This window comes from Salvelinus fontinalis, chromosome 24 (genome assembly GCF_029448725.1).
Source record: "Salvelinus fontinalis isolate EN_2023a chromosome 24, ASM2944872v1, whole genome shotgun sequence".
Taxonomy (NCBI): Eukaryota; Metazoa; Chordata; class Actinopteri; order Salmoniformes; family Salmonidae; genus Salvelinus; species Salvelinus fontinalis.
Window position 1 is genome coordinate 39,627,001 of NC_074688.1, and position 24,775 is coordinate 39,651,775.

The 24,775-nt window shown below is 40.6% G+C and overlaps 1 protein-coding gene across 2 annotated transcripts in view; it reads left to right on the forward strand.

Annotated features, from left to right (window-relative positions):
* Window positions 1-24,775, forward strand: part of LOC129822416 (rho guanine nucleotide exchange factor 26-like) — a 97,233-nt gene that overhangs the window by 51,786 nt on the left and 20,672 nt on the right. For both annotated transcript variants that reach the window (XM_055880685.1, XM_055880684.1), the window contains exons 9-12: window positions 6,224-6,298; window positions 6,522-6,611; window positions 12,151-12,305; window positions 16,209-16,418. In XM_055880685.1, coding sequence (XP_055736660.1) covers window positions 6,224-6,298; window positions 6,522-6,611; window positions 12,151-12,305; window positions 16,209-16,418 — 530 coding nt within the window. The remainder of the gene's footprint in view (window positions 1-6,223; window positions 6,299-6,521; window positions 6,612-12,150; window positions 12,306-16,208; window positions 16,419-24,775) is intronic.

Here is a 24,775-nt window from a genome sequence, read left to right on the forward strand (position 1 = left end):
ATAACAGCCTTCATTTATAACAGCCTTCATTTATAACAGCCTTCATTTATAATAGTCTTCATTTATAACAGCCTTCATTTATAATAGTCTTCATCTACTGTAGTAGCCTTCATTTATAACAGCCTTCATTTATAATAGTCTTCATTTATAATAGCCTTCATTTATAACAGCCTTCATTTATAACAGCCTTCATTTATAACAGCCTTCATTTATAACAGCCTTCATTTATAATAGACTTCATTTATAATAGCCTTCATTTATTATAGTCTTCATCTAATGTACCCTTCATTTATAATAGACTTCATTTATAATAGCCTTCATTTATTATAGTCTTCATCTAATGTAGCCTTCATTTATAATAGCCTTCATTTATAACAGCCTTCATTTATAATAGTCTTCATCTACTGTAGTAGCCTTCATTTATAACAGCCTTCATTTATAATAGTCTTCATTTATAATAGTCTTCATTTATAACAGCCTTCATTTATAATAGCCTTCATTTATAATAGTCTTCATTTATTACAGCCTTCATTTATAATAGCCTTCATTTATAATAGACTTCATTTATAATAGTCTTCATTTATAACAGCCTTCATTTATAATAGACTTCATTTATAATAGTCTTCATTTATAATAGTCTTCATTTATAACAGCCTTCATTTATAATAGACTTCATTTATAATAGTCTTCATTTATAATAGTCTTCATTTATAACAGCCTTCATTTTTAACAGCCTTCATTTTTAACAGCCTTCAATTATAATAGCCTTCATTTATAACAGCCTTCATTTATAATAGTCTTCATTTATAATAGTCTTCATTTATAACAGCCTTCATTTATAACAGACTTCATTTATAATAGACTTCATTTATAATAGTCTTCATTTATAATAGTCTTCATTTATAACAGCCTTCATTTATAACAGCCTTCATTTATAACAGCCTTCATTTATAACAGCCTTCATTTATAACAGCCTTCATTTATAATAGCCTTCATTTATAATAGCCTTCATTTATAATAGTCTTCATTTATAATAGACTTCATTTATAATAGTCTTCATTTATAATAGCCTTCATTTATAACAGCCTTCATTTATTGTAGTCTTCATTTATAACAGCCTTCATTTATAGCAGCCTTCATTTATAGCAGCCTTCATTTATAGCAGCCTTCATTTATAACAGCCTTCATTTATTGTAGCCTTCATTTATAATAGTCTTCATTTATAATAGCCTTCATTTATAATAGTCTTCATCTACTGTAGTAGCCTTCATTTATAATAGTCTTCATTTATAACAGCCTTCATTTTTAACAGCCTTCATTTATAACAGCCTTCATTTATAATAGCCTTCATTTATAATAGCCTTCATTTATAATAGTCTTCATTTATAATAGACTTCATTTATAATAGTCTTCATTTATAATAGTCTTCATTTATAATAGCCTTCATTTATAACAGCCTTCATTTATAATAGTCTTCATTTATAATAGCCTTCATTTATAATAGTCTTCATCTACTGTAGTAGCCTTCATTTATAACAGCCTTCATTTATAACAGCCTTCATTTATAATAGCCTTCATTTATAATAGTCTTCATTTATAATAGCCTTCATTTATAATAGTCTTCATTTATAATAGTCTTCATTTATAATAGTCTTCATTTATAATAGTCTTCATTTATAATAGTCTTCATTTATAATAGCCTTCATTTATAATAGCCTTCATTTATAATAGCCTTCATCTACTGTAGCCTTCATTTATAATAGTCTTCATCTACTGTAGCCTTCATTTATAATAGCCTTCATCTACTGTAGCCTTCATTTATAATAGTCTTCATTTATAACAGCCTTCATTTATAACAGCCTTCATTTATAATAGTCTTCATCTACTGTAGCCTTCATTTATAATAGTCTTCATCTACTGTAGCCTTCATTTTTAATAGCCTTCATTTATAATAGCCTTCATTTTTAATAGCCTTCATTTATAATAGCCTTCATTTATAATAGCCTTCATTTATTGTAGCCTTCATTTATAATAGCCTTCATTTATTGTAGCCTTCATTTATAATAGCCTTCATTTATAATAGCCTTCATTTATAATAGCCTTCATTTATAATAGCCTTCATTTATAATAGCCTTCATTTATTGTAGCCTTCATTTATAATAGCCTTCATTTATAATAGCCTTCATTTATAATAGCCTTCATTTATAATAGCCTTCATTTATAATAGCCTTCATTTATAATAGCCTTCATTTACTGTAGCCTTCATTTATAATAGTCTTCATCTACTGTAGCCTTCATTTATAATAGCCTTCATTTATAATAGCCTTCATTTATAATAGCCTTCATTTATAATAGCCTTCATTTATAATAGCCTTCATTTATTGTAGCCTTCATTTATAATAGCCTTCATTTATTCTAGTCTTCATTTATAATAGCCTTCATTTATAATTGCCTTCATTTATAATAGCCTTCATTTATAATAGCCTTCATTTATAATAGCCTTCATCTACTGTAGCCTTCATTTATAATAGTCTTCATCTACTGTAGCCTTCATTTATAATAGCCTTCATCTACTGTAGCCTTCATTTATAATAGTCTTCATTTATAACAGCCTTCATTTATAACAGCCTTCATTTATAATAGTCTTCATCTACTGTAGCCTTCATTTATAATAGTCTTCATCTACTGTAGCCTTCATTTTTAATAGCCTTCATTTATAATAGCCTTCATTTTTAATAGCCTTCATTTATAATAGCCTTCATTTATAATAGCCTTCATTTATTGTAGCCTTCATTTATAATAGCCTTCATTTATTGTAGCCTTCATTTATAATAGCCTTCATTTATAATAGCCTTCATTTATAATAGCCTTCATTTATAATAGCCTTCATTTATAATAGCCTTCATTTATTGTAGCCTTCATTTATAATAGCCTTCATTTATAATAGCCTTCATTTATAATAGCCTTCATTTATAATAGCCTTCATTTATAATAGCCTTCATTTATAATAGCCTTCATTTACTGTAGCCTTCATTTATAATAGTCTTCATCTACTGTAGCCTTCATTTATAATAGCCTTCATTTATAATAGCCTTCATTTATAATAGCCTTCATTTATAATAGCCTTCATTTATAATAGCCTTCATTTATTGTAGCCTTCATTTATAATAGCCTTCATTTATTCTAGTCTTCATTTATAATAGCCTTCATTTATAATTGCCTTCATTTATAATAGCCTTCATTTATAATAGCCTTCATTTATAATAGTCTTCATCTACTGTAGCCTTCATTTATAATAGCCTTCATTTATAATAGCCTTCATTTATAATAGCCTTCATTTATAATAGCCTTCATTTATAATAGCCTTCATTTATAATAGCCTTCATTTATAATAGTCTTCATCTATAATAGCCTTCATTTATAATAGCCTTAATTTATAATAGCCTTCATTTATAATAGCCTTCATTTATAATAGTCTTCATCTACTGTAGCCTTCATTTATAATAGTCTTCATTTATAGTAGCCTTCATTTATAATAGTCTTCATCTACTGTAGCCTTCATTTATAATAGTCTTCATTTATAATAGCCTTCATTTATAATAGCCTTCATTTATTGTAGCCTTCATTTATAATAGTCTTCATCTACTGTAGCCTTCATTTATAATAGCCTTCATTTATAGTAACCTTCATTTACAATAGACTTAATTTATAATAGCCTTCATTTATAATAGTCTTCATTTATAATAGTCTTCATCTACTGTAGCCTTCATTTATAATAGCCTTCATTTATAATAGCCTTCATTTATAGTAGCCTTCATTCATAATAGCCTTCATTTATAATAGTCTTCATTTATAATAGCCTTCATTTATAATAGTCTTCATTTCTAACAGCCTTCATTTATAATAGCCTTCATTTATAACAGCCTTCATTTATAATAGACTTCATTTATAATAGCCTTCATCTTCTGTAGTAGTCTTCATTTATAATAGCCTTCATTTATAGTAGCCTTCATTCATAATAGCCTTCATTTATAACAGCCTTCATTTATAGTAGACTTCATTCATAATAGCCTTCATTTATAACAGCCTTCATTTATAATAGCCTTCATTTATAATTCATTTATCACTCATTCATATATCTTTATGTATGTATTCTTTATCCCTTTACACTTGTGTGTATAAGGTAGTAGTTGTGGAATTGTTAGGTTAGATTACTCGTTGGTTATTACTGCATTGTCGGAACTAGAAGCACAAGCATTTCGCTACGCTCGCATTAACATCTGCTAACCATGTGTATGTGACAAATAAAATTTGATTTGATTTATAATAGCTTTCATTTATAATAGCCTTCATTTATAATAGCCTTCATTTACTGTAGTAGCCTTCATTTACTGTAGTAGCTTTCATTTATAATAGCCTTCATCTACTGTAGTAGCCTTCATTTATAATAGCCTTCATTTACTGTAGCCTTCATTTACTGTAGCCTTCATTTACTGTAGTAGACTTCATTTATAATAGCCTTCATTTATAATAGCCTTCATTTACTGTAGCCTTCATTTATAACAGCCTGCATCTACTGTAGTAGCCTTAATTTATAATAGCCTTCATTTACTGTAGCCTTCATTCATAATAGCCTTCATTTACTGTAGTAGCCTTCATTTACTGTAGCCTTCATTTATAATAGCCTTCATTTACTGTAGTAGACTTCATTTATAATAGCATTCATTTTTAATAGCCTTCATTTACTGTAGCCTTCATTTATAATAGCCTTCATTTACTGTAGTAGACTTCATTTATAATAGCATTCATTTATAATAGCCTTCAGTTACTGTAGCCTTCATTTATAATAGCCTTCATTTACTGTAGTAGCCTTCATTTATAATAGCCTTCATCTTCTGTAGTAGTCTTCATTTATAATAGCCTTCATCTTCTGTAGTAGCCTTCATTTATAATAGCCTTCATTTATAATAGCCTTCATTTATAATAGCCTTCATTTATAATAGACTTCATCTTCTGTAGTAGTCTTCATTTATAATAGCCTTCATTTATAATAGCCTTCATTTATAATAGCCTTCATTTATAGTAGCCTTCATTTATAATAGCCTTCATCTTCTGTAGTAGTCTTCATTTATAATAGCCTTCATTTATAATAGCCTTCATTTATAATAGCCTTCATTTATAATAGCCTTCATTTATAATAGCCTTCATTTATAATAGCCTTCATCTATAATAGCCTTCATTTATAATAGCCTTCATTTATAATAGCCTTCATCTTCTGTAGTAGTCTTCATTTATAATAGCCTTCATTTATAATAGCCTTCATTTATAATAGACTTCATTTATAATAGCCTTCATTTACTGTAGCCTTCATTTACTGTAGCCTTCATTTACTGTAGCCTTCATCTACTGTAGACTTCATTTATAATATACTTCATTTATAATAGACTTCATTTATAATAGACTTCATTTATAACAGCCTTCATTTATAATAGCCTTCATTTATAATAGCCTTCATTTATAATAGCCTTCATCTTCTGTAGTAGCCTTCATTTATAATAGCCTTCATCTTCTGTAGTAGCCTTCATCTACTGTCGTAGCCTTCATTTATAATAGCCTTCATTTATAATAGCCTTCATTTATAATAGCCTTCATCTTCTGTAGTAGCCTTCATCTATTGTAGCCTTCATCTATTGTAGCCTTCATTTATAATAGCCTTCATTTATAACAGCCTTCATTTATAACAGCCTTCATTTATAATAGCCTTCATTTATAATAGACTTAATTTATAATAGCCTTCATTTATAATAGCCTTCATTTTTAAAAAAATACTGATGTTGGTGGTTTCACTTACAGCTCTATTTCTCTGCTCTTCTCTCTAGTTCTCTATTTTAGTTGTTCCCTTGAGTCTGAGGTTTATGGCAGGATATTAGTCCATGAAGTAGGAGACTTTTGTGTCCTGAGAAATGTTTGTTTACACTTAATACTTCCAACCACTGTATGTGTGTGTATGTGTGCGTGACGGCAGCGTGAGAGAGATGTGTTCTGGAAGCCTCTCCCAGGATTAACGAAGTGGTTAACCCTAGCTGGTCTCACACAGCCTTTCTTCATCGTACTCTATGTACACAGTAGACTTTATTACATTTGATAAAGTACACACTGTCCTGGGTCCCAGCCTATGTGTGTGTGTGATCTGCCTGACCCCTGACCCCTCTCTCTGTTCCAGGTCATTTGTCAGAAGGCTCCTAAGGACTCTGACCAGTATGAGACCTGTAAGAAAGCCCTCCAATCAGTCAGCAAGGTAAAAGGTCAACGGGGGGGTCAAACCCAAACTGATACCAGGTCAAAGCCCATCTCAACATGAGCTCAACAAAGAGCCTGTGTTTCCCTGGGGTCTATGTATGTGAGCCTGCATGTAACTGTGTGTGTGTGTGTGTGTGTGTGTGTGTGTGTGTGTGTGTGTGTGTGTGTGTGTGTGTGTGTGTGTGTGTGTGTGTGTGTGTGTGTGTGTGTGTGTGTGTTAGGTGGTGCGTAAGTGTAACGAAGGGGCTCGTACCATGGAGAGAACAGAGATGATGTACACCATCAACTCCCAACTGGAGTTTAAAATCAAGGTAAGGAGATGGGCTTGGAATTATGCAGTACAGTATGGTAACTCAATTCACCCCAGTGGAGCCTATAGCTGGGCTTTATGGGTAACTCAATTCACCCCAGTGGAGCCTATAGCTGGGCTTTATGGGTAACTCAATTCACCCCAGTGGAGCCTATAGCTGGGCTTTATGGGTAACTCAATTCACCCCAGTGGAGCCTATAGCTGGGCTTTATGGGTAACTCAATTCACCCCAGTGGAGCCTATAGCTGGGCTTTATGGGTAACTCAATTCACCCCAGTGGAGCCTATAGCTGGGCTTTATGGGTAACTCAATTCACCCCAGTGGAGCCTATAGCTGGGCTTTATGGGTAACTCAATTCACCCCAGTGGAGCCTATAGCTGGGCTTTATGGGTAACTCAATTCACCCCAGTGGAGCCTATAGCTGGGCTTTATGGGTAACTCAATTCACCCCAGTGGAGCCTATAGCTGGGCTTTATGGGTAACTCAATTCACCCCAGTTGAGCCTATAGCTGGGCTTTATGGGTAACTCAATTCACCCCAGTGGAGCCTATAGCTGGGCTTTATGGGTAACTCAATTCACCGCAGTGGGGCCTATAGCTGGGCTTTATGGGTGACTCAATTCACCCCAGTGGAGCCTATAGCTGGGCTTTATGGGTAACTCAATTCACCCCAGTGGAGCCTATAGCTGGGCTTTATGGGTAACTCAATTCACCCCAGTGGAGCCTATAGCTGGGCTTTATGGGTAACTCAATTCACCCCAGTGGAGCCTATAGCTGGGCTTTATGGGTAACTCAATTCACCCCAGTGGAGCCTATAGCTGGGCTTTATGGGTAACTCAATTCACCCCAGTGGAGCCTATAGCTGGGCTTTATGGTAACTCAATTCACCCCAGTGGGGCCTATAGCTGGGCTTTATGGGTAACTCAATTCACCACAGTGGAGCCTATAGCTGGGCTTTATGGGTAACTCAATTCACCCCAGTGGAGCCTATAGCTGGGCTTTATGGGTAACTCAATTCACCCCAGTGGAGCCTATAGCTGGGCTTTATGGGTAACTCAATTCACCCCAGTGGAGCCTATAGCTGGGCTTTATGGGTAACTCAATTCACCCCAGTGGAGCCTATAGCTGGGCTTTATGGGTAACTCAATTCACCGCAGTGGGGCCTATAGCTGGGCTTTATGGGTAACTCAATTCACCCCAGTGGAGCCTATAGCTGGGCTTTATGGGTAACTCAATTCACCCCAGTGGAGCCTATAGCTGGGCTTTATGGGTAACTCAATTCACCCCAGTGGAGCCTATAGCTGGGCTTTATGGGTAACTCAATTCACCCCAGTGGAGCCTATAGCTGGGCTTTATGGGTAACTCAATTCACCCCAGTGGAGCCTATAGCTGGGCTTTATGGGTAACTCAATTCACCACAGTGGGGCCTATAGCTGGGCTTTATGGGTAACTCAATTCACCCCAGTGGAGCCTATAGCTGGGCTTTATGGGTAACTCAATTCACCACAGTGGGGCCTATAGCTGGGCTTTATGGGTAACTCAATTCACCCCAGTGGAGCCTATAGCTGGGCTTTATGGGTAACTCAATTCACCCCAGTGGAGCCTATAGCTGGGCTTTATGGGTAACTCAATTCACCCCAGTGGAGCCTATAGCTGGGCTTTATGGGTAACTCAATTCACCCCAGTGGAGCCTATAGCTGGGCTTTATGGGTAACTCAATTCACCCCAGTGGAGCCTATAGCTGGGCTTTATGGGTAACTCAATTCACCGCAGTGGGGCCTATAGCTGGGCTTTATGGGTAACTCAATTCACCCCTGTGGAGCCTATAGCTGGGCTTTATGGGTAACTTAATTCACCCCTGTGGAGCCTATAGCTGGGCTTTATGGGTAACTCAATTCACCCCAGTGGAGCCTATAGCTGGGCTTTATGGGTAACTCAATTCACCCCAGTGGAGCCTATAGCTGGGCTTTATGGGTAACTCAATTCACCCCAGTGGGGCCTATAGCTGGGCTTTATGGCTGTAAAGCTACTGTATATACTGAAGAGCTGTCAAGGTACTATGGACCAGGGCTCTTCGACCCTACTATAGGATACTATGGACCAGGACTCTCCAACTCTACTATAGGATACTATGGACCAGGACTCTCCAACTCTACTATAGGATACTATGGACTGGGACTCTCCAACTCTACTATAGGATACTATGGACCAGGACTCTCCAACTCTACTATAGGATGCTATGGACCGGGACTCTCCAACTCTACTATAGGATACTATGGACCAGGACTATTCAACTCTACTATAGGATACTATGGACCAGGACTCTCCAACTGTACTATAGGATACTATGGACCGGGACTCTCCAACTGTACTATAGGATACTATGGACCGGGACTCTCCAACTCTACTATAGGATACTATGGACCGGGACTCTCCAACTCTACTATAGGATACTATGGACCGGGACTCTCCAACTCTACTATAGGATACTATGGACCAGGACTCTCCAACTCTACTATAGGATACTATGGACCAGGACTCTCCAACTCTACTATAGGATACTATGGACCAGGACTCTCCAACTCTACTATAGGATACTGTGGACCAGGACTCTCCAACTCTACTATAGGATACTATGGACCAGGACTCTCCAACTCTACTATAGGATACTATGGACCAGGACTCTCCAACTCTACTATAGGATACTATGGACCAGGACTCTCCAACTCTACTATAGGATACTATGGACCGGGACTCTCCAACTCTACTATAGGATACTATGGACCGGGACTCTCCAACTCTACTATAGGATACTATGGACCGGGACTCTCCAATTCTACTATAGGATACTATGGACCAGGACTCTCCAACTCTACTATGTGACGATGTGACAACAACAATTACGTGTGTTTCACTGCACTCTCCATAGAACAGAATATGTACTGCACATTTAGCAGCACCCTTCGCGACGCTCCTGACCGTTGGTCGTTAAAACAAACACACAACGAAGCGGTGGGGGGCGAACAGTGGTGCTGGTTCCTCTACTGAGGAGTCCCTCTTTAAGTGAAACGATAACAAAGGGGTCAAGCTGCCTCTTAAAGCGGAGGGATGGGGCTGGAGTAATGTAACTACTTTCAAATTCATAAACGGAGCTATGGATGCAATGACTGACCATCCATGATATCAAAATGATAGTTTTAGCTATGGTTTGAGGCTTTACAGTTTGTTTACATGTACGTTATTTACAAACATTTGGAGGTAAACAAGATGATATTTTGGGTTCTGACGGTGTACGACAGTTGAACTAAGCTCATGAAGCATTTATAAGTGATATTCTTTAAGAATCAATGGGCATATATCATTAAGTTCAAAAATGTATGTTGCAACTAAGGACTGTATCTTTTAAGCCCGTACCATGAGGTACTGTGAAGACATTACCATTAGCTGTCTGTCTGCTTTTGAGGAATATTTGGGAGTATACCTGGTCACACCTGACATTTCCCAAGCGGTCTCCCAGGTGAGAGACACACAGTGAGGCAACATGAGGTTTCTCTACTGGTGTGAAATGTAGAGGAATCATGGTCCTATTTAACTGTTGCATTACAGAGTAAAACACACACGCATAAACACACACATAGTGTTATCTTCTGTACACATGTTCACACGGTCTTTTCCCAGCGTCCTCTTTGAATCACACTCCATTTCCATTTCTTTGGACATTGTGTCAGAAATGCTCACATTTCTCTCTCACACAGACACACACACACACACACATACAGTACCAGACACACCTACTCATCCAGGGTTTTTCTTTATTTTTTATATTTTCTACATTGTAGAATAATAGTGAGGACATCAAAACTATGAAATAACACATGGAATCTTGTAGTAACTAAAAAATTGGTAAACAAATCTAAATATATTTTATATTTGAGATTCTTCAAAGTAGCCACCCTTTGCCTTGATGACATCTTTGCACACTCTTGGCATTCTCTCAACCAGCTTCATGAGGTATTCACCTGGAATGCATTTCAATTAACAGGTGTGCATTGTTTAAAGTTCATTTGTGGAATTTCTTTCCTAGCATTTGAGCCAATCAGTTGTGTTGTGACAAGTTAGGGATGGTATACAGAAGATAGCCCTATTTGGTAAAAGACCAAGTCCATATTATGGCAAGAACAGCTCAAATAAGCAAAGACAAACAACAGTCTATTATTAATTTAAGACTTGAAGGTAAGTATATGCGGAAAATGTCAATAACTTTGAACGTTTCTTCAAGTGCAGTTGCAAACACCAAGCGCTATGATGAAACTGGCTCTCATGAGGAAAGGAAGACCCAGAGGATATATTCATTAGAGTTACCAGCCTCAGAAATTACAGCCCAAATAATTGCTTCACAGAGTTCAAGTAACAGACACATCTCAACATCAACTGTTCAGAGGAGACTGCGTAAATCAAGCCGTCATGGTCTATTTGCTGCAAAGAAACCAGTATTAAAGGACACTAATAAGAAGTGGACACTTGCTTGGGCCAAGAAACATGAGCAAGGGACATTAGACTGGTAGAAATCTGTCCTTTGGTCTGATGAGTTCAAATTCAAGATTTTTGGTTCCAACGTGTCTTTGTGAGATGCAGAGTAGGTGAACGGATGATCTCTGCATTTGTGGTTCCCACCATGAAGCATGGAGGTGTAATGGTGTGGGGGTGCTTTGCTGGTGACACTGTTGGTGATTTATTTAGCATTCAAGGCACACTTAACCAGCATACCCATCCCATCTGGTTTGCGCTTAGTGGGACTATCATTTGTTTTTCAACAAGACAATGACCCAACACACCTCCAGGCTGTGTAAGGGTTATTCGACCAAGAAGGAGAGTTGCTGGAGGGCTGTATCAGATGACCTGACCTCAACCCAATTGAGATGGTTTGGGATGAGTCGGACCGCAGAGTGAGGGAAAAACAGCCAACAATGGCTCAGCATACGTGGGAACTCCTTCAAGACTGTTGGGAAATCATTCCAGGTGAAGCTGGTTGAGACAATGCCAAGAGTGTGCAAAGCTGTCATCAAGGCAAATCTAAAACATATTTTGATTTGTTGAACACTTTTTCTTGGTTACTACATAATTCCATGTGTTATTTCATAGTTTTGATGTCTTCACTATTCGTGTACAATGTAGAAAATAGTACAAATAAAGAAAAACCCTTGAATGAGTAGGTGTGTCAACCTTTGACTGACACTGTATATATGTGCATGTGTGTATAAACAGGTTCTCATACACACATTTGTGGACACACTTTGTCAGACAGGCACATTTGTTGTAGTGATGTGGGAAAGTGCTGTTGGCACATATGGGCCTAACAGATGTCTGCAGGGCTGTGAACATACATTCTGCCGTCATAGCCAGCTGTTCACACACACACACACACACACACACACACACACACACACACACACACACACACACACACACACTGGAATGTCTGGAGCACATTCCATTTGTATGCCTTGATATTGATTGTCTTTGTGTCCCTCTCCCCCCCAGCCCTTCCCACTGGTGTCGTCCTCTAGGTGGATGGTGAAGAGAGGGGAGCTCACCGCCTTCGTGGAGGAGAACGGCATCTTCTCTAAGAAGACGTCACGGCAGCAGGTCTACTTCTTCCTCTTCAACGACGTCCTCATCCTCACCAAGAAGAAGAGGTGGGTCCACAGTCTCACTAGCCAATCACAGTCAACTCCAGTCTCAATAACCAATCACAGCTAACTCCTACAGTCTCGCTAGCCAATCACAGTGAACTGCACATTTTCGCTAGCCAATCGCTGCCAATTCCACAGATAGTGGAGGGTGGTGGTGATGATGATGAAGGAAAGTTTAGGTATGGTCAATATGACCATGGCAAGCTCAGATTCTCTGTAGGTCATTGCGACAGAGTTATGGGCGGGAAACTCTGTTGTTCATGAATTGTCTCTCTGGTATGAGTCAAGTGTGACTTTGGAGTGTGGGCCGTTTCCCAGAACACACCTCAGCACCCTGTCCCAACATGGTGACAGTGGAAGTGTAGCCACGTGGCTCCAGTAACAGGGTGTGTCTTCTTATTTTTATCTTTCACTTTCTCATAAGATCTGGGCCCGTTTCTGGGGAATGAGCCTGGCAGGCTCTCTGGTTGATTTAGTAGAGGGACTCATGACAGCTCTTAGTAATGAAAACGAACCACTTCAGTCAGTTCAACTGTGACGTCAACTACTGGAAGAAGCAGAGGAACCTTTAGCGCAGGTGTATGTTAGCAGGTGTAATGGCCTGGCCGAAAATACAAACCTGTCTCTATTGGTGTGCTCACAATCTGTGTGTATTTGGTGTGTGTCTGTACATGTGTCTGTGTATCTCTACTAAGCCTATGGGTCTGTGTATCTCTACTAAGCCTATGGATCTGCACATTGTCAGCAGGATCAGAACGAAAGCTTTTCACCCGGGAAAAAAAAAACATTTCAGGAACATTCTGCCCGCCATCAATAAAGAATGACTTCCTGGAAACCAGATGGCTCTCGTTCATTCGTGGGTGTGCTTCTCATTTCGCCAAATCTCTTTTTTTCCATCTCCAGCTGTGTCTGAGACGGATTGTTCTCTCTCTTTCTGTACATGACTGAAACCTTTTTGTTTCTGGGAATTTGATCCACAGCAGCTCCAGCGGAATGGTTTCCAGAACTCTGACTATTTGGGTATTGGATACGTGTAGGTGTGTGGTTTGTGTGGAATCGGTTCTGCTGTGGTACCTATACCTCTCTCTCTTTCTCTCTCTATCGGTTTCTCTCTTTCTCTCTCGCTTTCTCTCTCTCTATCGGTTTCTCTCTCTCTCTCTCTTTTTCTCTCTATCGGTTTCTCTCTTTCTCTCTCTCTTTCTCTCTCTCTTTCTATTTCTCTTTCTCTGCATGAACAGAAATAAAAGCACTGGCTAGACTAATTGGAAGCTAGGTCACGGTACATTAGGTCAACAGTAGAGCTTGACAGGGGGAGCATAGCCAACGTTAACCCTGGACTCCATGCTACTGGCCGGTCCCTCTTGGACTACCTATCCTCATAGCCTCGTCTAGCCAGGGTGATTCTACTGCTGTTTGACCTGGAGAGGAGATGGTTCTGATGTGCGGTTCACCTGCCCATCTACCGATGTGTATTGTTGATTAACAAACAACTGTAAGTCGCTCCAGATCAGAGGATCTGCTAAATGACATAAAATGTAAGAATGTAACAAATTAAACAATTGTTTTGGAGAGATGCATTGCTGAGTGACACTACATACCCTACATTACTCATCTCATATGTATATACTGTACTCTATACCATCTACTGCATCTTGCCGCACGGCCATCACTCATCCATATATTTATATGTACATATTCTTATTCATTCCTTTACACTTGTGTGTGTATAACGTAGTTGTGAAATTGTAAGGTTACTTGTTAGATATTACTGCACGGTCGGAACTAGAAGCACAAGCATTTCGCTACACTCGCATTAACATTTGCTAACCATGTGTACGTGACAAATAAAATTTGATTTTATTCTCTGTTAAGGAAAACCCTGACCCACAGGAACACTTGTGTAACGATTCACCACTACTACACAGCAGCTGGCCTCTCCTCTTCTCCCCCACCCTCTCCTCTTCTCCCCCACCCTCTTCTCCCCTTCCTCTCCCTCACTTTCGTCACCCTCTTCCTCTCCTCTTCTCCACTTCCTCTCCTCTTCATCCCCTATTCTCTCCCTCACCCTCTTTTCTCCCTCACCCTCTTCTCTTCTCCCCTTCCTCTCCTCATCCCCTCTTCTCTCCCTCACCCTCTTCCTCTCCTCATCATCTCCTTTCCCTCACCCTCCTCTTCATCTTCTCCTCTTCTCTATCCTCACCCTCCTCTCACTCACCCTCTTCTCATCTTCCTCTCCCTCACCCTCCTCTTTTTTTTCCCTCTCACCTTTCCTTCCCTCCTTCTGCTTTTTTCCCTCTGTCTTCTCTCTTCCAAGCTTAATCTTCCATCTTTGTTTGTTTGAGCTCTGTGGGTCTGACATCTTTTGACTATTTTCGTATTATAAGGAGGATGGGATCCACCCAAATAATTTGGGGTTTTGGATCCTTTCACAGCGTTATAAGGCTGTGTTGAGACAATGACAATGTACGTTATCCCAGGGGTGTTGGAAGATACAGTATTATTAAATACTGTTAAAGGAATATGGCTACAGATTCATCTGCCTCACCTGATAATGTGTAAAATGCTTGATAATGTATGTGATATCAACAGAGGTATATTTTCTGGGTGGTTTTTAAATATTGACTGGCCCACTCAAGAAAAAGCTTTTAAACTGTAACCAGTGCCTGCAACCTGGTTCAGGTCATCAGTCTACCTACCAGGGTAGTGGCAGGAACTAATGGGGATACATCATAAATACATACCTGGTTCAGGTCATCAGATTACCTACCCGGGTAGTGGCAGGAACTAATGGGGATACATCATAAATACATACCTGGTTCAGGTCATCAGTCTACCTACCCGGGTAGTGGCAGGAACTAATGGGGATACATCATAAATACATACCTGGTTCAGGTCATCAGTCTACCTACCAGGGTAGTGGCAGGAACTAATGGGGATACATCATAAATACATACCTGGTTCAGGTCATCAGTCTACCTACCAGGGTAGTGGCAGGAACTAATGGGGATACATCATAAATACATACCTGGTTCAGGTCATCAGTCTACCTACCCGGGTAGTGGCAGGAACTAATGGGGATACATCATAAATACATACCTGGTTCAGGTCATCAGTCTACCTACCCGGGTAGTGGCAGGAACTAATGGGGATACATCCTAAATACAACATCTCAGGATTCCTACTTAGCACCAGGACATTCTTCTCTCTCTCTCTCTCTCTCTCTTCTCTCTTCTCTCTTCTCTCTTCTCTCTTTCTCTCTTCTCTCTCTCTCTCTCTCTCTCTTTCTCTCTTTCTCTCTTTCTCTCTTCTCTCTTCTCTCTTCTCTCTTCTCTCTTCTCTCTTCTCTCTTCTCTCTTCTCTCTTCTCTCTTCTCTCTTCTCTCTTCTCTCTTCTCTCGCTCTCGAGAGCGACATAAACGTATGTTTACATTGCCAAAGCAAGATAAATAGACAGGAAATAAACCTTTTTTTTCTCCCAGTAATCATTACACTCACATTAAAATAAAATAAATAGTAATATAGACATTTAAAATATGACATTATTGGCTATGTACACTGTTATAACAGTGTGCAAATCGTTGAAATAAACAGATAAATATATATTTATAATTGTGTTTGTTCTCCACTGGTTACCCTTTTCTTGTGGGAACAGGTCACACATCTTGCTGCTGTGATGGCCCTACAACTTCAGTCTGCCAACAGATGACACTCTCCCTTTCGCTCTCTGTCTCTCATTCTCCCTCTCGCTCTCTGTCTCTCATTCTCCCTCTCGCTCTCTCTCTCGTTCTCCCTCTCGCTCTCTCTCTCATTCTCCCTCTCGCTCTCTCTCTCATTCTCCCTCTCGCTCTCTCTCTCATTCTCCCTCTCGCTCTCTCTCTCATTCTCCCTCTCGCTCTCTGTCTCTCAGTGAGGACAGCTACACAGTGATAGACTACGCTCTGAGGGGCCAAATTTGGGTGGGACCCTGCCAGGCCGAGGATGTCAACCTATCACCCGTCAGAAGCACCTCTGGAATGATGACATCACGGCAGCCTGGTGCCAGCCACCTCTTCCGCCTGCGTTTCCGTAGCAACCACTCCGGAGACAAGGTGCCCATGGTCCTGGGGGTGGAGCTAATGTAAGTGTCACCTTCTAGTGTGCGACCCTTGACCTTTGTATCTGTGTGTTTCTTTCTATCACTCTCTCCGTGCTGGGTCCTATCTGTGTCCTCCTCTCTCTGACTTGGGTCCCCTCTCTTTGTCTGAGCTGGGTCCTATCTGGATCCTCTCTCTCTCTCTCTCTCTCTCTCTGAGCTGGGTCCTATCTGGATCCTCTCTCTCTCTCTCTCTCTCTCTCTCTCTCTCTCTGAGCTGGGTACTAGCTGGGTCCTCTCTCTCTCTCTCTCTCTCTCGCTCTCTCGCTCTCTCGCTCTCTCGCTCTCTCGCTCTCTCGCTCTCTCTCTCTCTCGCTCTCTCTCTGAGCTGGGTACTAGCTGGGTACTAGCTGGGTCCTCTCTCTCTCTCTCTGAGCTGGCTACTAGCTGGGTCCTTCACGATCTGTCTCTTTTCTACATTGTTTCCTATTCACTTCATACTTCTGTCAGTTGGGTCAAAGATGAGGTGCCCTGTGAGTGTGTAGGCATGTGTGTGTTCCATCAGGAAGATGAGGTGCTCTGTGAGTGTGTAGGTATGTGTGTGTTCCATCAGGAAGATGAGGTGCCCTGTGAGTGTGTAGGCATGTGTGTGTTCCATCAGGAAGATGAGGTGCCCTATGAGTGTGTGTTCCATCAGGAAGAGGTTTCTATATATACAGTTGAAGTCAGAAGTTTACATTTACATTTAAGTCATTTAGCAGACGCTCTTATCCAGAGCGACTTACAAATTGGTGCATTCACCTTATGATATCCAGTGGAACAGCCACTTTACAATAGTGCATCTAAATCTTTTAAGGGGGGGGGGGGGGGGGGGTTTACATACACTTAGGTTGGAGTCATTAAAACTCGTTTTTCAACCGCTCCACACATTTCTTGTTAACAAATTGTAGTTTTGGCAAGTCGGTTAGGACATCTACTTTGTGCATGACAAGTAATTTTTACAACAATTGTTTACAGACAGATTATTTAACTTATAATTCACTGTATCACAATTCCAGTGGGTCAGAAGTTTACATACATTAAGTTGACTGTGCCTTTAAACAGTTTGGAAAATTCCAGAAAATTATGTCATGGCTTTAGAAGCTTCTGATAAGTAAATTGGAGGTGTACCTGTGGATGTATTTAAAGGCCTACCTTCAAACTCAGTGCCTCTTTGCTTGACATCATGGGAAAATCAAAAGATATCAACCAAGACCTCAACAAAACGAATTTAAGACCTCCACAAGTCTGGTTCATCCTTGGGAGTAATTTCAAAATGCCTGAAGGTACCACGTTCATCTGTACAAACAATAATATGCAAGTATAAACACCATGGGACCACGCAGCCGTCATACCGCTCAGGAAGGATATGCATTCTGTCTCCTAGAGATGAACGTACTTTGGTGAGAAAAGTGCAAATCAATCCCAGAACAACAGCAAAGAACCTTATGAAGATGGTGGAGGAAACAGGTACATAACCTGAATGGCAACTCAGCAAGGAAGAAGCAACTGCTCCAAAACCGCCATAAAAAAATCCAGACTATGGTTTGCAACTGCACATGGGGACGAAATGTCCTCTGGTCTGATGAAACAAAAATACAACTGTTTGACCATAATGACCAACGTTTTGTTTGGAGGAAAAAGGGGGAAGCTTGCAAGCCGAAGAACACTATCCCAAACGTGAAGCACGGGGGTGGCAGCATCATGTTGTGGGGATGCTTTGCTGCAGGAGGGACTGGTGCACTTCACAAAATACATAGCATCATGAGGAAAGAAAATTATGTGGATATTTTGAAGCAACATGTCAAGACATCAGTCAGGAAGTTAAAGCTTGGTTGCAAATGGGTCTTCCAAATGGAAAATGATCCCAAGCATACTTCCAAAGTTGTGGCAAAATAAGTCAAGGTATTGGAGTGGCCATCACAAAGCCCTGACCTCAATCCTATAGAAAATCTGTGGGCAGAACTGAAAAAGTGTGTGCGAGCAACGAGGCCTACAAACCTGACTCAGTTATACCAGCTCTGTCAGGAGGAATGGGCCAAAATTCACCCAGCTTATTGTGGGAAGCTTGTGGAAGGCTACCCGAAACGTTTGACCCAAGTTCAACAATTTAAAGGCAATGCTACCAAATACTAATTGAGTGTATGTAAACTTCTGACCCACTGGGAATGTGATGAAATAAATAAAAGCTGAAATAAATAATTCTCTCTACTATTTTTCTTAAAATAAAGTGGTGATCCTAACTGACCTACGACAGGGATTTTTTACTTGGATTAAATGTCAGGAATGCTGAAAAACTAAGTTTAAATGTATTTGGCTAAGGTGTATATAAACTTCCGACTTTAACTGTATGTCCCTCAGTGAATACATGTAATGGGATGGGCGTATTCAATCCCACAATGCCTTGATTGTGTGTTTAGTGTGTGTGTGTGTGTGTGTGCGCGCGCACAAGTCACTCAGATCAAAGTCTACTCTGAGTTTATAGAGCCCACTTTTCTCTCGCTCTCGCTCTCGCTCTCTCTCGCTCTCTCTCACACACGCACACTGATCAAAGTCCCCTGGTATCAGCGTTTCCAGCCACCGCTCCTCACAGCATTTCATTGACCCGCTCTACTCTGAGTTTATAGAGCCCACTTTTCTCTCTCTCTAAGACCCACTCTCACACACTGATCAAAGTCCCCTGGTATCAGCGTTTCCAGCCACCGCTCCTCATTACCCCGCTCTACTCTGTTTTCTAAGTCCTCAGGGTTAATGTTTAGCCAAATACCTCACCTACAGTAGGTAGAAAACATCTGAGCTTGGCCTTACAGATTTCTGCCTCTAATGGAATCATTTTCCCCTCAGCAAACACTGGCTATATAGGGAATCGTTTCCCAATGATGTAGCAGCCTATTTTGGGCAATAGTTTTACATCACCCAGACCCATTCTATAATTGAAGATAGTAGCTGGGGGCTCTTCCTGTGTATGGTAATGGAGAATGCAGTCAGTTGAGTTCCAAGTGTAACAGAGGAATGGAAGTAGATGCAGACTTCCTGGTTTAGATTTATAGACACTTATACATTCCACTACTGAAGTCCAGTCATCTTTTAAGTCATTTTTATTTGTGAACTTTCTCTCAATTCAAGAGGCTTTATTGTCATGGGAAACATATGTTTACATTGCCTAAGCAAGTGAAATAGGTAATAAACAACAGTGAAATCAACAGTAAAAAGTGATCAGTAAATATTACTCACAAAAGTTCCAAAAAAATATAGACATTTCAAATGTCATATTATGTCTATTTACAGTGTTGTAATGATGTGCAAATAGTTAAAGTACAAAAGAGAAAATAAATAAACATAAATATAGGATGTATTTACAATGGTGTTTGTTCTTCACTGGTTGACCTTTTCTTGTGGCAACAGGTCACAAATCTTGCTGCTGTGATGGCACACTGTGGTATTTCACCCAGTAGATATGGGAGTTTATCAAAATCGGGTTTGTTTTTTTTCAAATTCTTTGTGGATCTGTGTAATCTGAGGGAAATATGTGTCTCTAATATGGTCATACATTGAGCAGGAGGTTAGGAAGTGCAGCTCAGTTTCCACCTCATTTTGTGGGCAGTGTGCACATAGGCAGACCTGGCTCTCAAGAGAAGACAGGCTATGGTGGCCTTTCTTAATAGCAAGGCTATGCTCACTGAGTCTGTACCACAGGAGGTTGGTGGCACCTTAATTGGGGAGGACGGGCTCGTGCTAATGGCTGGAGCAGAAATTGTTGAATGGTATCAAACACATGGTTTCCATGGTTTCCATGAGTTTGATAACATTCCATTCTCTCTGTTCTAGCCATGTATTATGAGTCGTTCTCCACCCAGCAGCCTCCACTGGTCTGTCAAAGCTTTCCTTCATTTTGGGTCAGTCACAGTTGTAGAGCAGCCCCCGACGGGACGTATCAACTGTATGCAATCATTTCCTCGGTGTTGTCTCTCCAGCCCCCATTGTCTCACCTCTGAGATAGAGGTTACATCCTGATTGTCTGATGTCAGATCGGAGGTTCATTTTACAGTAATACTATTGGTCAACAACTCAGATTTCTCTCTCTCGCGCTCTCTATCTCTCGCTCTCATTTCATTTCAAGGGCTTTATTGGCATGGGAAACATATGTTTACATTGCCAAAGAAAGTGAAACTAGATAATAATAATCAACAGTAAAAATTCCTAAATAATAGAGACATTTCAAATGTCATTATGTCTACATACAGTGTTGTAATGATGTGCAAATAAAGAGGGGAAAAAAACATTTTATTTACCCTTTTTTTAACTAGGCAAGTCAGTTAAGAATAAAATCTTATTTACAATGACGGCCTACCCCTGGCCAAACCTGGACGACGTTGTGCCAATTCTGTGCCGCCTGATGGGACTCCCAATCACGGCCAGATGTGAGGCAGCCTGGATTCGAACCAGGTACTGTAGTGACGTCTCTTGCACTGAGATGCAGTGAGCTCGAGTGGCACAGTTAACTTCTCTGGGATAGGTGGGACGCTAACGTCCCACTTGGCCAAAAGCCAGTAAAAATGCAGCGCGCCAAATTCAAATAAAATACTATAAAAATTAATCTTTCATGAAATCACACATGAAAGACACCAAATTAAAGCTACACATGTTGTGAATCCAGCCAACATGTCTGATTTCAAAAACGATTTACGGCGAAAGCACACCAAACGATTATGTTAGGTCAGTACATTTTCCCAGCCAAAGATAGGAGTCACAAAAAGCAGAAATAGAGAGAAAATGAATCACTAACCTTTGATGATCTTCATCAGATGACACTCATAGGACATCATGTTACACAATACATGAATGTTTTGTTCGATAATGTGCATATTTATATCCACAAATCTCAGTTTACATTGGCGCCATGTTCAGAAATGCCTCCAAAATATCCGTAGAATTTGCAGAGAGCCACATCAAATAACAGAAATACTCATCATAAACTTTGATGAAAGATACATGTTTTACATAGAATTAAAGATACACTTGTTCTTAATGCAACCGCTGTGTCAGATTTCAAAAAGACTTTACGGAAAAAGCACACCATGCAATAATCTGAGATGGCGCTCAGATATAAAAAAAACATTTCTCTGCCATGTTGGAGTCAACAGAAATACGAAATTACATCATAAATATTCCCTTACCTTTGATGATCTTCATCAGAATGCACTCCCAGGAATCCTAGTTCCACAATAAATTGTTGTTTTGTTCGATAATGTCCATTAATTATGTCCAAGTAGCTACTTTTGCTAGCACGTTTAGTGCACATGTCCAAACGCTCGCGCAGGTCCAGGCGAACGTCGGACGACAACTTCAAAAAGTTATATTACTGGTCGAATAAACTTGTCAAACTCAGTAGAGAATCAAACTTCAGGATGTTGTTATCATAAATATTCAATAACGTTCCAACCGGAATGGGAATCGCTTCCTTTTAGGTGGTTGTAGAATTTAACGGCTCTTTTCTGGATTTTGATAATTAGCGGGTATCGGCCTAATTCTGCTCTGAATGCATTATTTGTTATTCTACGTTGTACACAGAGGATTTTTTTGTAGAATTCTGCATGCAGAGTCTCAATTTGGTGTTTGTCCCATTTTGTGAGTTATTGGTTGGTGAGCGTACCCCAGACATCACAACCATGAAGGGCAATGGGTTCTATACCTGATTTCAAGTTTTTTTAGCCAGATCCTAATTGGTATGTCGAATGTTATGTTCCTTTTGATGGTCTAGAAGGCCCCTCATGCCTTGTCTCTCAGATCGTTCACAGCTTTGTGGAAGTTACCTGTGGCGCTGTTGTTTAGGCTGAGGTATGTATCGTTTTTTTGTGTGCTCTAGGGCAACGGTGTCCAGATGGAATTTGTATTTGTGGTCCTGGCAACTGGACCTTTTTTGGAACACCATTATTTTTGTCTTACTGAGATTTACTGTCAGGGCCCAGGTCTGGCAGAATCTGTGCAGAAGATCTAGGTGCTGCTGTAGGCCCTCCTTGGTTGGGGACAGAAGCACCAGATCATCAACAAACAGTAGACATTTGACTTCCGATTCTAGTAGTGTTAGGCTGGTTGATATGTATGCGTTCTCTCTGTCTCCCTGTCTCTCTGTCTCTCTGTCTCCTTGTCTCTATGTCTCTCTCTCTGTTTGATTATATAACTCACTCGCACAAAGACGCCTGCTTTTCACTGGCCTTCATAAAAAGGACGTGTTCACTTCCTTTGTCAGCGAATGGGGAGTGCTTACATACAGGCGTACACCACACACACACACACACACACACACACACACACACACACACACACACACACACACACACACACACACACACACACACACACACACACACATACATACACATACACATACACACACGCAAGGCCAGATCTCCCTCATTCCTCTATCTGTTTAGGTTAACCTCCCTTTCTAATCACATTCTCTACAGATCCTAGCATAAACATACCATTAACTTCAACTACTCTGAGTCAAATACCTATCTTGGCTAAACGTATCCATAACAACTAGAATGCCTTGCAGACTCGGTCTGTCTGTATCCAGTGTCATGTGTGACTGACTGGAGGGCTTTTCCAGGCTATATGCTAGCCACCACATGCCATGACTCATGCTGCCCAGTCAGCTGCATTAACCTGGCTCCCCCTCTCCCTGAGTGTCTCTTCAGAGGCCTGCCTGCCTGCCTGCCTGCCTGCCTGCCTGCCTGCCTGCCTGCCTGCCTGCCTGCCTGCCTGCCTGCCTGCCTGCTTGTAGTGTGTGTGTGTGTCTGTGTCTGTTTGGAAAGCCCCCAGATTCCCCCTCTAAGAGCGTGGGTCAGGACCCCTGCTGTAATGTAATGACTTAATAATAGTGATGTCTTTGTGTATCTTGCTTTGTCTTGTGTGTGTGTGTGTGTGTGTGTGTGTGTGTGTGTGTGTGTGTGTGTGTGTGTGTGTGTGTGTGTGTGTGTGTGTGTGTGTGTGTGTGTGTGTGTGTGTGTGTGTGTGTGTGTGTGTGTGTGTGTGAGCATTTTGCCCCTCACTCACTGTAGTCGCCCAGGGAATGATCTGGAGTAGAGAGTCCCCGGCAACCAGCCATTGTTACAGTGGTTGCTACGCATTGTGACACTGGTTGCCTAGCAGTAAACCCGTTGTTGAATTGGCTTGTTCCCACGATTCACACACTAACCCCCTCGTTCCCCTTCATCCCTCTCTCGTCACCCCAGTCTTCTCTCTCTCCTCACCCCCATTTATCCAGTCCTGTATCTCGTCCTTCACTCTGTGTTATTGTAGACCAGAACAGAGGCTGAAACACTCATCTTGGAGGGAGAGAGAGACTACTTTACATGTATAAAACAGTCCATATTGTGCACAGGAAGCCCTCATTCATGCTTTTCTCTACCTGTGTTTGTGTGTGTATAGACGTGCATATATCCCTGTAGACTACCTGTATCTGTTGGGGCTGTGTGTGTGTGTGTGGGCCTATAGACTACCTGTATCTGTTGGGGCTGTGTGTGTGTGTGTGGGCCTGTAGTCTACCTGTATCTGTTGGGGCTGTGTGTGTGGGCCTATAGACTACCTGTATCTGTTGGGGCTGTGTGTGTGTGTGTGTGTGGGCCTATAGACTACCTGTATCTGTTGGGGCTGTGTGTGTGTGTGTGGGCCTATAGACTACCTGTATCTGTTGGGGCTGTGTGTGTGTGGGCCTATAGACTACCTGTATCTGTTGGGGCTGTGTGTGTGTGTGTGGGCCTATAGACTACCTGTTTCTGTTGGGGCTGTGTGTGTGTGGGCCTATAGACTACCTGTATCTGTTGGGGCTGTGAGTATGTGTTGCCACAGTGAACTTTCCCACCCCGGTCTGTAGAGTGGAATGGAGCTACTATAAACCAAATCAAAGTTTATTTGTCACGTGTACTGAATACAACAGGTGTAGTAGACCTTACAGTGAAATGCTGAATACAACAGGTGTAGTAGACCTTACAGTGAAATGCTGAATACAACAGGTGTAGACCTTACAGTGAAATGCTTATTTACAGGCTCTAACCAATAGTCCAAAAAATGTGTTAGGTGAACAATAGGTAAGTTAAGAAATAAAACAACAGTAAAAAGACAGGCTATATAAGGTAGCGAGGCTGTAAAAGTAGCGAGGCTACATACAGACACCGGGTAGTCAGGCTGATTGAGGTAGTATGTACATGTTGAAGTGACTATGCATATATGATGAACAGAGAGTAGCAGTAGCATAAAATAGGGGTTGGTGTGTGGTGGGTGGCGGGACACAATGCAGATAGCCCGGTTAGCCAATGTGCGGGAGCACCGGTTGGTCGGCCCAATTGAGGTAGTATGTA